At 28.4% G+C, this 13,595-nt stretch overlaps 1 protein-coding gene across 1 annotated transcript; it reads right to left on the reverse strand.

Annotated features, from left to right (window-relative positions):
* Positions 1-908: 908 nt before the first annotated feature.
* LOC102593679 (protein trichome birefringence-like 39) lies at positions 909-7,158 on the reverse strand. Its single transcript, XM_006348785.2, has 5 exons — positions 6,734-7,158; positions 6,377-6,548; positions 2,479-2,654; positions 2,060-2,218; positions 909-1,498 (listed from the first exon to the last, which is right to left on the reverse strand). Exons 1-5 carry the CDS (start codon positions 7,024-7,026, stop codon positions 1,210-1,212), a joined length of 1,089 nt encoding a protein of 362 aa, XP_006348847.1. The 5' UTR covers positions 7,027-7,158; the 3' UTR covers positions 909-1,209.
* Between the last annotated feature and the right edge of the window lie 6,437 nt (positions 7,159-13,595).

Consider the following 13,595-nt stretch of genomic DNA (forward strand, 5'->3'; position numbering starts at 1 on the left):
AATTTAAAAATATTATCATAAATATCGACAAAACAATATTACATGGTGTTAATGTTACTACTTGTTAATCAAATCCACAAATAAAATTATCTTTATAATATTTATTAAGTTTTTTTCAAGTAAAAGTATAAATATCTAAATAGAAATATTAACCTAACTGTTTTGCAATGATCACAATAAAACACAAAAAATATGACAATATTCCAACCATAAAAATGTAAAAAATAAACTCCTTAAAAAATCATGAAACTTATGGCGTATCTAACACTTCATGAAACCTATGGCGTATCTAACAACTTCATGATCATCTTCATCAAGCATATCTGAATCAACTTGTGGGAAGGTTGTCTTAACATCTTCATTTTCATATGCAATTTATATGCGGTTTCAATTAGTTAAATATTAAAAAATAACTAAATTGAGAATTATAATATTTAAATGTACACAAAAATATATTATCAGTTTGAGAAAAACCATGTAACCAGTTTCGAGTAGCAACAAGTGTTTGGACATTTTCATGCTGGATGCAACTTCTATACTTAGTGATTTCCTAAAAAACTTTAAATAGATTTTGAGTTTGGATCTCTTTAATTTTAAATTTTAATATTATATTATATTTTTTAATTAATTTGTATTATCCCACGGGCCAGCCCTACCTATATTTCTCAAGCCCCACAAATCAGCAGGTTTATTCAGGCCGGGCTAAAAAGCCCTTTTTTTAAATGGGCTCCAAAAATTTTAGCCCAGCCCTATTAAATCTCGGGTTAGGCCAGGCCGGCCCAACAAGCCTAGCCCATATTGACGGCTCTACTACTAAGCCATAAATAAAACAAATTCATAAATTTCACTTTTAAATTATTATAATAAAAAATAATCTTACAACATCAATTGAATCAACAGAAATTAAGTACAAATTCAAAGGCAATATGCCTCATCAAATTCAACTAATTAAGGCATCCTCTCATGCCTAAAAATCACATTTTTTTTCTATATTACACTTCAACACTCACTAACCATTCTTATTTTGTTGACTATTATCAAATGACAATTTAAAGTCAAACAAATTCCTAAACACAAAATCACCTTACAATTGAAAATCATTCACCACAATCAAACCTCTCTATAACAACACCATCTGTTCAGATATGTTTTGGCTGTTACAACAAGGTGTTGTTATAGAAAACATAAAATCCGGTCGTATTTTCGTCTTCAACTAATGAGTGATGTATAGAGAAGGAGGTTCCAAGTATCAGGCAATCCAGGGAGACACCAATGGCTACAATCTAAAGTATTGTGATCACTATAAGAAGTTGGATGTGCATCTTTTCTATATTGAGAAAGTGTTGTAATGTCCAATAAATGAACAAATTTTTTAATTCTGCTTAGTACTTTGTTAACCACAATGGATGCTTGAGTTGTCCCTGCTGGATACCTTATGCCAAAGAAGGGTTGTTTCTCATTCTTGCATGATTTTGTTGGATCATTCCAATCTTTTCCCCTGATATTTTTACAATAATAAGTGCATGTTAAAAAAAAGAAAAGGAAACTTATGTAATAAGAAGTGATAAAGTTAATTTATAATCATATAACTCGTTCAACTCGTTTAAGTTTGGACAGACATCTGACTTGCCCAATTCAAGAAATCTAAAATTTGGATTGGTCTAGACTAAATATGTAGTTCAAATTGACTCTTTTTGAAAAAGAAAAAACTATTTTTTTGTTCGATATCTTACCATAATAAAGCAAAAATAAAATAATAGGTAATTAAGCTAATTACTATAAGAAAATAAATAAATCAAAATTTGGCAAGAGTTGGATGGAGTGGTCTATATCCCATTGTTTAGCTAATCTTGACCTAAATCCATCTCCACATTAATATTTGTGTGGTTAATGACTTGTTCAATATTTACTGATTCATTTTATTTTAATTTGTTCAAATTCAACTCAATATGCAAATTTGGCATCCACTAAATGTAATCATTGCTACTTGAAGAAATTGGAAAAAAAGTTTAGAGTAAATCACAAATTGAAATGATTTGAAGAAAAAGTAATTACTTACTCGTAATGAGTTGGTGAAATTCCTTGAAAGAAGACTTTGGTTTTAGATGAGTCAACATTTCGGTCAACCCATTTTGCCCACGTGTACATCCCTTTGTAATAAGCTACCAAACGGTTCATATCTTTAAATACTTTATTACCTTCTTGCATATAATCCCACCTGCAATTATATAAAAAAAAGTTTTTTACTTTATATCTACTAACATCTCGAGTCAATTCGAATTTTCTTTAACTATTGATCTCGAGAAATTGGATGAGCCAAGTTGACTTGATATGTCATCAACTGGTCTTGGGCCGGATAGAATTGATGGATCAGGCTTGTGGAACCAGCCTAAGTGAGTCGATCCATAAGTTATAACCTCATTCAAATATGATTTTATATAATTAAAAGAACGGGGATAAGATAAGAGAAGATCGTACGGTTGAGAACTTTTGGTGTGGGTCCACCAATGCCAGCTGTTGAAAATCAAGACGTCCATTCCTCTCCAAGCATTGCCACTTATTATAGAATCCAACTTTAGAATAGTTCCAACATTTTCTCTCACCATGTCTACCAAGTAAGGAGTCCGGTACAATAACAATCTTACTCCATAATCCTATATTACACAATCAGAGTTTGATAAATATTTGACAAAGATCGAACGCGCTCACTTATAACAATAATGATAATAACATATCTGTGTAGTCTCATGAAGTGGATTTGGGAAGAGTGGAGTATAATCAGACTTGACTTGTATTTTTATAGAGGTAGATTGATTGTTTTTGATAGACCATGGACTCAAGATAAAAGAAGTCTAATAAAAAAAAGGTAATGGAAATAAAAGAAACAACAGATAGTAGCAAAACAATACTACAACAAAATAATATTATAACAAATTATTCTATACAACATATACGAAACAAGAGTAATGCAATGTACTCGAATGGACGACAAGTCAGTACACTCCTACCTATTGGTATGGACACCTTCTTACCTAAAATCCTTCTATGTTAATTTTGTATTCTCCACACACCTTCTATGTTAATTTGTGTTCTTCACATACCTTCTTATTTAAGATCACGTCTTCAATGAGCTATAACTATGTCATGTCCTCAGTAAATAGAAGTACTCACTTGTGACAAATTTAAAAGATCAAAACTACAAAAGGGACACTGCACATGTAAGTATCTTTTTCATTATGGAGAAAGTGTAATGTTTTTTCAAAGAAAAGTAAAGTTATTTCTTATTAAAAAAACAATGCAATTTAATATACTTGGCATAAGTAGTAAAGAAGTGGTCCAAGTATGTTGTTTGCCATATATAAACTTTAGACATTAGAGAAGAAAGAGTATCAAATAAGTAATTAATGGGCTACCAAACTTTTACATGTTGTCTTGTTCTCCTAATTACAACCTCCGTCCCTATTTAGTTGTCCACTTTAGAAATGACACACAGATTAAGGCAACAATGAATAGCATAGTGAAGTTACAATTTTACCCTTATAGTACAATTACAATTCCAAAATAAATTAACTCAAGATAACTAATCAATGTTGGGAAGTTCATAAGTTTATTTACTTTATTTATGACAACTTTATTTAAATAAAGGTATAATAGGAAAAAATTTGTTGTCCTTTCTTGATTTGTCAAAATGGACAACTAAATAGGGACGGAGGGAATACTTCTTTTTCTCAAACAACAACTCTAGTGGTGTGTCTACCCACAACTACTAATATAACAAATAGGTATGGCTTTATTAGCATAACTTTGATTCATATACACTCCAAATATACTATATTTGAAGTGTAACATTCCTATATTATTAGTTAACTTTAACTTGTTATAGTATCTAATAATTTGATTGTGTAAATATTGTTTTCGAGATTGGTGTTTGACAAGATAGGCAATCTAGATATTACAAAAGTTACTCCCTTCGTTTCAATTCGTGTTTTACTTTCTATTTAAGTTCTTTTGAAAAATAATGTCTTTTTAATATAATTTTTAACTTTTATTTTCTACCTGACATGTTTAAAATCATAACAAAGGATAAATATACCTCTGAACTATCGCAAATGGTATGCAAATATCCTCTGTCATACTTTTGGGACATTGGTCCCCCTGCCGTCCAAAAACTAGAGCTTATATACCATTTATACTAACATGCATACACGTGTCATAATCTTGTCCACCAACCCGACATTTATTGAGTTTCAAATCGACGGATAAGTTTGTGCCACGTGTCCCTATTTAGTCTTCCGTTAAAGTGAAGGACATATATGTTCTAGTTTTTGGACGACGGGGGCATCAATGTCCCAAAAGTATGACGGAGGGTATCTGCATACCATTTACAATAATTCAGGGGTATGTTTGTTCTTTTTTCCTATTTTATATATCTTTAATTTAAAATCACATAATTGACAAGTGTTCTTCACTTTCTTAAACTCTGTATCAAATGATCCCTGCTCATAAAACAAATTCATAAAAAATGTCTTTCCTCATAAAAATTGGAAAAACAAATTTCACAATTGACATTTCATACTAATGGTCTCCTCCACTAGAATAAATCAATAAAAACAATTTCCTTGTACCAAATCACCCTTAATTACGACGTGATCTCCGGCAAAATTGATGACAAATCTATATGCTTATAATATAATTTTCAAAAAGAAAATTGTGTTCAAATTTAGTCATGATTGTCGTGTGTTCTTTTTCCAATATTTGTCAATTCCAGCTTTAAAAATATTTGTCGATTAAAAAGATTCAAAGAAGTGTGGAAAACGAAAAAAAAAAAAAAGTAAAATTTAAATTCCGACAAAAAAAATTCAATTCTCATAAGTGTTTCCGTGATTTGCTATGTGTGCTACGTTAGGAGGAAATATATATTTTTTCATTTTTCGCGTTTTTCGTTGAATAAAATTTTGAATTTTTGTTCATTAAGAATAAAAAGAATGACTTTCTTGAAAGAAATAAAAAAACGAGTTTTATAAGTGACATTTATACATCCTCTCCTCCCACGCAACGCCCCCAACTCTACCCATTGACCATCCCACCCCTGACTCCCGAAGCCCCACTTCCCACCCTTCTCATTCCTACGGTGTTTTGTTAATATATATATATATAATTATTATTATTTTCCTCTCCTCTGTGTGAAAAAAAAGGCAATAAATATATGGAGCGGCCGCCACATTGTTGTCTTTATTATGCCAAACAGCAAATAAAAGTGAAACTTGAAATTTAAACACGCTGCACGCTTTATTTATTTTTTCACAATTATTATGATTATTGTCACCTCTTAAAAGTTGAAAAATAAAAAACATCACAAGAATTCCTAAAAGCTCTATTATAACTAGTAATTCAATTTCAATGTTTAAAACACCAATTTATCAAAACCAAAAATTCCTAATTTAAATCCAACTACTTTGTTAATTAATTTAATAAAATAAAATTCAGCCGAAAAAAACACATGTCCTTGTAATTAAAGCATGCATTATTATAACACCTATAATAATTATGAATAAGCATCCTATAAGGTTAGAAGACAGAAGTAATGACTATGGAGTGTGTTTGGTATAAAAAAAATATATGTTTTAACGTTTAATAAAGTAAGTAATAAAAATATTATGTAAAAATATTTATATGTAATTTATAAAAATATTATTAAGGGGATGGGGCGAGGGTAGGACAGTTAAGAGGTGATGGTGATCTTGAAATGACTGTTAATAAAAAAAAAGACTTGTTTTTCCTGGTTCCAAGGAAAATCATTTTTTCTGATTCTTAATTAAAAGCTTATTTTTCAAAAAATTGATGAATTTGATCAATCAAATATAAAAAAATTAAAAATATTTTTCAAATTTACTTCCATATCAAACACACCTTATGTTATATTAAATTTGATTACTCAAAATTTTATACTTAAATACATGCATATATGTAGCAAAATTTACCTTCCTTTAAAAGCCTACATAAAGACAAGGACAAGACAAGCATGTCTTAAATAAAGCTACTCCAACATTTTCGCCAATCTTTTTTTTTTTTTTGAGCGGAGTTAGAAATTCAAATAAAAAGATTAAAAAAGGAAAAGTCATAAGTCAAAAAATTCAAGAACTTATATTTGAACAAAAAAGAAGTTTCTCTATCTATATAATGTAATCTTTCAATAAAGGGTTCAATCGATCTTCCTTGCACAATTCTGACTCCACCCCTATTATGAGACCGAGAAAAGATACTAGCACGAACAAATAATAGTAACTATATGTCTAATGTGATTTCAGAAGTAAGATATTAAAAAAGTAAATATAAGTTATTTTCGATAGATTCTCAATAGAAAGAAAAGACTTACCAGAAATACAATTTCAGCAATTCCTTCATTCCTTATGACAGCAGTTTTAGCATTTGGCACCCATGAATGAATCATACAAGCTAATGATTCCCACATATTCAAACTCAATGAATCACCCACAAACATTATATTCTTCCCCCTATATTTCTCCAAGAAAACCAACCCATTAAACCTGCAAAATCAACATTTTCCAAAAAAAAATAAAAAAATTAGTAACAACTAACAACAACCTAACTTGCTCCAACTCTTCAAAAATGATACCGCACATATGTCAGATCCTCTAACAATGCACCAATAATATTTTTGAAGAGTCGGAGCAACATAGAATGAGTCAAAAAAGATTCTCTTCTAACAAACCTTGGCAGGTTGCAAGAAAAAGGCTGCCATCTGTATTTAAGGTACAAATTATCAGGTCTTTTGTACTTTTGGCAGTTGAATTCATTGTCAATAAAAGGACAATTTGAAGAATCATAGAGAGGGTATGAAGAATCATAAACCCATTTGCCACTGTAAATATTACAACTACTTTTAATTCCATTTATGGAGTTGCTACTGCTGGTGCTGCTGGTGTTGTTCAGAAAAAAATGCTCTGTTTTTGCTTTTGTTTCTACTGAGAAAAGCAATAATAGTGAGAGAAATAGGAACCCCATGTTTTTAATTTGGGTGTTGAAATTCAAATGAAAATGTTAGTACAGTGTATATATAAAGAGAGGGAGTGGGGTGGGTGGGGTTGGGTGGAACAGGGGAAAGCAGAGAGGGAGGAAGAAAGCAAGCACATGGTGAAAGCCAAAATGTACTACTTCACCATTTCAATTTATTTGTATTATTTATTCTTTTCAAAAGTTCATTTTAAGAAATATATTTTTCTTTATAGTAATTCTTTTATAAAATAAAGGGAAAAAAAGACGAGAATATATATGCCCTTCACTCTAACGGAAGACTAAATAGGGATACGTGGCACAATCTTATCCGTCGATCTGATATTTATTAAATGTCAGGTCGGCGGATAAGATTATGACATGTGTATGTCCGTTTGTATAAAGGGTATATATGCTCTAGTTTTTGGACGGCAGGGGAACCAATGTCCCAAAAGTATGACGAAGGGTATCTGCATATCATTTACAATAGTTCGGGGGTATATTTGTCATTTTTCCCCAAAATGAAATTATTGACTTGATACATTTTACATAATGAAATATTTATTTTTCGTATAAAGATTAAGTAAAATAAAATGGAAGGAATATAACTTTTTCATAGTCATATTTAACCCCACAAGATTAAATAATATTTTAGTACATTTTACATATATAGAAAAAAATTAATCTTTTAAAATATCTGTATTGAGTCAAAATCAGACAAATACTTTCTATTTTTCATACTTAATTGTTCACTTTTCATTTTATAAAATTAAGAAGAAATCATAAATAATATGAGTGCCGTTTATTTATCAATACCATGTATAGAAATATTAGAATCATTTATACAAAATATTTATCTGTATTGAGTCAAAATCAAACAAATACTTTCCATTTTTCATACTTAATTGTTCACTTTTCATTTTATAAAATTAAGAAGAAATCATAAATAATATGAGTACCGTTTATTTATCAATACCATGTATAGAAATATTAGAATCATTTATACAAAATGTATCTTCAAATATAGGATAATCAATTTTAATTTTTTCGTTCCATTTTGATTCTTTGATACTCCCTGCACTGCGTTTCTATTTATATGTTACCAATTTAGATTTCATGTTCCTTGAAAAATTAAATAAGTTTATTATTATACTCTTATTTAGTGTTTTTTTGAAGTCAAGTTTTCAATAAATGGACATAAATAATTTATTTTAATTAATTAAATTGATCAATAAACATGAATTAATGATTTAGTTTTCATATGTTGGTTAAATTCATATTTTCAAGTTTAATAACTCTCAAGGATAAAATATGAAGAATACTGTTATTTATGTAGGAAAAAACCTTTTGGCCAGAAAATTTGGTCAGAATGGTAAAATAACATATTTCACACTATGTTATTTTACCTTTTTGAACATTTTTACCCTTTTAACTTTAATATTTTTTAATTAAAAAAATATCAGTTTATTTTAAAATTAAAAAGATATTATAGACTTTTTAAATTTCTAGTCATTTAGCATTACCCATTTATGTATTGATTTTGTGAAATAGTAGCAAATATGAAGATACATCTATTTATAATAAGAACAATATATAAATAGGATATATAAATAGGAACGGAGGGAGTATATTTTTGCTTATGTAGTTCCCTTAAGAGTCTTTCTTATACTCCCTCTGTCAGACAATATTTGTTCACTATTGAGTTTGCACACTTCTTAAGATTTACTATATCACTCTTTGAATATAATAAATAGAATGTCTTGAAAAATGTAATAGGGAAATAACTATAATTAATGATAAGGGTAAATCAGGAATTAAGTGTAAAATTGTCTATTGATTTCATAAAGTGATCAAGTATTGTTGGACATCCCAAAATAGTATAGTGAACAATTACTGTTGGACGGAGAGAGTAGGGTAAAAGATTCGAATCGGTAGGAGCAAAAATTTAGGCATTTAATGAAGTCATTGAAAAAGATTTTTTTTGGAACTCTATGAACTTGTCAATTTATTCAAAAAAACTTTTTACTAATTATAAAGGCAAAATAGAATATATTTTTTATTAATTATATTTTAATTAGTAAAATAAACAAGGACTAATTTTGAAGAAATTTTTTAATTAGATGAATAACTAATATGAGACGAGGAATAAATTTTAAACGAAAAAGTACCATCCATGTAGTCAAAGTCAGCATATAATATGAGATCTTGTATCAGTGTATGGATTTGATATAATTCTTAAATAAATTGAAGTTGTATACACCTTAAAGAAAACATTACACCTTATTTTATCTAGTCGAACATAACAAATTATAATTTTATTTTTTAAGATAGGATATTAGAATAGTACTAATGTCACAGATTAAAACGAGTCAAATTGATTATTTTTTTAAAGAAGATATGACCTACCTCCTCTTTTATTGTTTTACTTTCTCTTCTTTCTTTTTTTCAAAAAAAAAAAAGAGAACTTGCTTTTTCTTTATAAAAAAAAGTGATTTTTTTTGTGTTTCGAAATTTAAATTATTTTTGTATATCAAAGTTGATCCAATCGTTTAATAAGTCATATTTGGGTTCAATTGGTTAAGTCAAGTCAACACGATACAACTCATTTGAACTTGGGTTGAATATTAAAAAAATTAGTAAAGAGTAAATTTAAGTGGTCACTCACTTTATTACTTAAATTAATAATAATAGAAATACATAATTCATATGTAATATGTGTACAATATTATTGTAACATTATAAATTGTATTTTTACTTTTGCTGCCATTGGGATAAATCAGATCACTTCTTTCCATGTTCCTACCTACGTATATATATAATATTTTTAGAAGTGAACATTCTTTTTAATAGTAAGATTCAAAAAAGGATTAAAAAAAACATTATATCACTATATTTTATTGAGACAATAAAAAACAAACGGTCATTTTCTACTTTCATTTCGGGGAGAGATACGATTGAGAGAAGTACTATATAATAATTGAACTATTAATATATACCAACTAAAAATTTCCAAGTATTAATTAATAGTAGTGGCAAAAATAAATTCATTTTGTATCTTTACTCAAATAATGCACCAAACATCAACCACATACACTATGCATATTTAAGAACTAACATGTTATTGTAATTTTAATCAACTTATTGATATAATAATCAATATACTATTAATGCACCAAACGTAAACTTTGAAAAAGGTGGGAAAGATTAGCATTAATTAGAAAAAGGAAAGCACTTATTTATTCGCATGGATGCTCTTTAATTAAGTTTGGTAGGTGATTATAAAACTTTTCACATGTATAATTTACTTTTTCATGATTGAGTGGGCCATGGAATATAACATAACTTTCTGTTAAACTTTTTTTTTTTTCAAAAAAAAAAAAACTAAAATATTTAAAACGTTATACTCGGAATTTAAACCTATAATCTAAAACAATTTTTGAACCCTTTCCCATCACACTAGAATATTCTTTTATGTATAGGAGATTTAACAGGTCATATATAATAAAAAATATGATTTTTACGCTATTTGTGTCATATGGTATAATTTTTTGACAGAGAAAATATATTTGAGTTTTTGAGTGCCCCTAACCTTGAGGGGGCCGTAGATCGAGTTCTGGGCTAAGGTTTCTACACATCAGCTCCTAGCCAACGGGCTTATTGTTATTTATTTGATGATACTCGTAGTACTTGATCAGCGAGAATTAGTTATTGTAAACAAACATATTGTAACTATATATTAAGCAAAAAAAAAAAACGTCTTTTCTATCTTTTCTAACTCAGGAATACATTATTATGATAGTTAAAATGGTAAATTCTTTTTGACATTGTTATATATTTTTCCTTACACAAGAATAGCTCACCGTAGAATAATAGACATGTATATGGAAAATAATTATTTCAATTTATTGTCAATTAGATCATGTATAAAAGGGATTTTTGTAGAGAAAATGAAATAACTTAATATATATCTTTTCTAATGTAATAAAGCCCTCATATAAAGAAAACAAAAATATAAGACATTGTAGACTGAGACAACACTTTGGAATATATATATATGTAGGTCCAGAGGCGGCTTTTGAAAAGAAAAATAAAAAATATATTTTAAAACAAAGCATATTTTGCATATCGAAAGTCTGAAAATCTCTGGTTAAAGATAAAAAAAATCGGTGTTTTCCACCAAAACCTTTTGTGTTGTGATGTTTATTAATTGCTTGAAGCTCTTAGTCTACATTATATATATACTTCATATATGCTTTAACTACACTCTATCATAACAAAATTGATTTTGATATCTTATTATGGATTTATATGTCCATCTTTCAATCAATCTAGCATCATCATAATTTTAACAACCTCACTTGTATATTGGTTAAAACATCTTTATGACAACTTTTAACGTGATCTCAACTAGCATCTGTGTCTTCTAATTTTGAATGTGAATAAGTAGACACATATCATCCATGGCTTTACACACATAAGACGCTATGTAGGATATATGTCTAGCTAATTGTTCAACTTTATTCAAGTTTAAGTGTCTGCTTGTGCAAATCCAAAATTGGAGGACATAAATACAAGCTGAAACCAAGTTAAAGAGCATATATATCTATTATACCTATTTATTTAAATATTTTTTTGTTGTTTTAGTGAAAACATTTTTATACCGATTAGAATGCATATAATAAAACATAACATCAAATGTTAGTTTATGCTTTTAATCGATATAGAAAAGTTTGACTATATACATATATACCAAGAATCTATCAGGACTATTTTGGACTTGTCTATAAGTCTAATCAACTTTTTTCCTATTATAATGGAATCATTGTGAAGCCACAGTCTATCGAAAATCATTTTTTTGCTTGTTCAAGAATCGAAATAGAAATAACAATGCATACACACCATCATTTTCAAATTCACTTAGGAAATTATATTAAGTATGTTATTGCATATTGTACAAAAAGTTTTTTTTAGGTCCCTATCATTGAATTTAAATAATGTATTTTTTTCATATAATTAGACTCCATATGGTCCATAGATGAATCTTTCTGCCAAACAAATTATTTTAAGAAGGAAAAAAATAACATAAAGAACCAAGAAAAAGTAGCAGCCACCAAAAGGAAGGCTCACATGAATACTCTAACACAACCCACCAAACAAAACATCATATTTATTTTTTATGTATAAACAATTAAGTAGACCAATGACTTTTAAAAAAGTAAACAAAGTTGTTTTGATTAGGACATGAATAATCATGATGATGTATATATCATGGCTTTTCTTCTACATTTCCAAAAAAAAAAAAAAAAACATAGTATTATTTTAAATTTGATTAAAGAAAACCTGGATAAATCTCTCAAAATTTCAACTGTGCTGCATAAATTGGGACGACGGAATGAGCTTTTTTAATTTGGAACCTTAGAAGAAAAGGCACGCAACTGAATCTGTTAAAGGGATGGCCTACTTGGAAACAAATTGGAGGGACACAATTGCTATTTTTGCAGTATATATGTTGGAATTATGCTTTTGTATTTTTAAGTATATGTCAATTTTAAGATACAATGAGGACACTGGACCATTAAGTAAATTGGTTGTATTTACCTAACTTTGTATTTTAATGTTTTTGGGCTGCTCAAATTAATAATGGATTAGGTGGAAATATTAAGTTTAAGCAAAGAATCTTATATTGGATTTATGTGAATAAAAACATTTTTATTTAGGAAAAATCCTTTTGGCCAGAATTTGGCTAGAATGGTATTTTCCCTGTGTTATTTTACCTTTTCGAATATATTATTTTTTTTAAACTTTAATACTTTTTAATTAAAAAATGAAAAAAGATTATTTTATATTAAAATTAAAAAAAATTATACACTTTTTAAATTTCTGGCCATTTAGCATTACTCTTTTATTTATATCCCATTGCCTTAGATTCTGGAATTATAAGGATTTTAGAATACAAAACAAAAATAGTAGTATAAAAGTTAGCATTTATTTTATTTCTAACTTGCAAAAGAATGATCTTGGATATGGATGGATGGTTTTGACCTTTTGACCTCGTTTATACTTCAAGTTTTGACTTTTGATCTTGAAGGTTTGCTCGTGAGACAAGTGAGGAACAAAAGTTCAAAACCAATCATTTTCAAGGTCACTGGATGTAATTCAGGCTCCATTGTCCCTTACTGTTCTCGCTCAATTTTTCAACGACTTGATTTGGAATTTTACTTTGATTTTTGCTAAATTCACCCACCACATCCTTTATGATAGACTTGCAATTCTTCATAGGTAGACATGGTAGAAAAAACGTTTGAATAATTCACTCGACCGTCTAAAGTTAAAGAGAAAGGGAGACAACTCTAATTGTTGAGTACCCTAAGGAAGATACCATATCGACTTCTATTTTGTAGCGAATCTTACTTCCATCGATTCTAGCATTTTGTCTTGATATTACCCTTTTCTTCATTTTAACTTTTTAGTTTTTTTTTTCCTTTTTAAAATTATTCAACTTTTATTTTTCGTAGGGAGGAATTTATTTTGCATGAATTAGGTATAAGTTTTTTTTTTTTTTTTTTTTTTTTTTTTTTCTC

This window comes from Solanum tuberosum, unplaced genomic scaffold (genome assembly GCF_000226075.1).
Source record: "Solanum tuberosum cultivar DM 1-3 516 R44 unplaced genomic scaffold, SolTub_3.0 scf00102, whole genome shotgun sequence".
NCBI classification, from domain to species: Eukaryota; Viridiplantae; Streptophyta; class Magnoliopsida; order Solanales; family Solanaceae; genus Solanum; species Solanum tuberosum.

Excerpts from the sequence above, each read along its gene's own strand:
- LOC102593679 (XM_006348785.2), bottom strand. The coding sequence starts at position 7,026 with ATGGGGTTCCTATTTCTCTCACTATTATTGCTTTTCTCAGTAGAAACA. Across the intron at positions 6,549-6,733 it reads TTTTCTTGCAACCTGCCAAG|GTTTAATGGGTTGGTTTTCT; the intron begins GTTTGTTAGAAG and ends TTGATTTTGCAG. Across the intron at positions 2,219-2,478 it reads CACACCAAAAGTTCTCAACC|GTGGGATTATATGCAAGAAG; the intron begins GTACGATCTTCT and ends ATATAATTGCAG.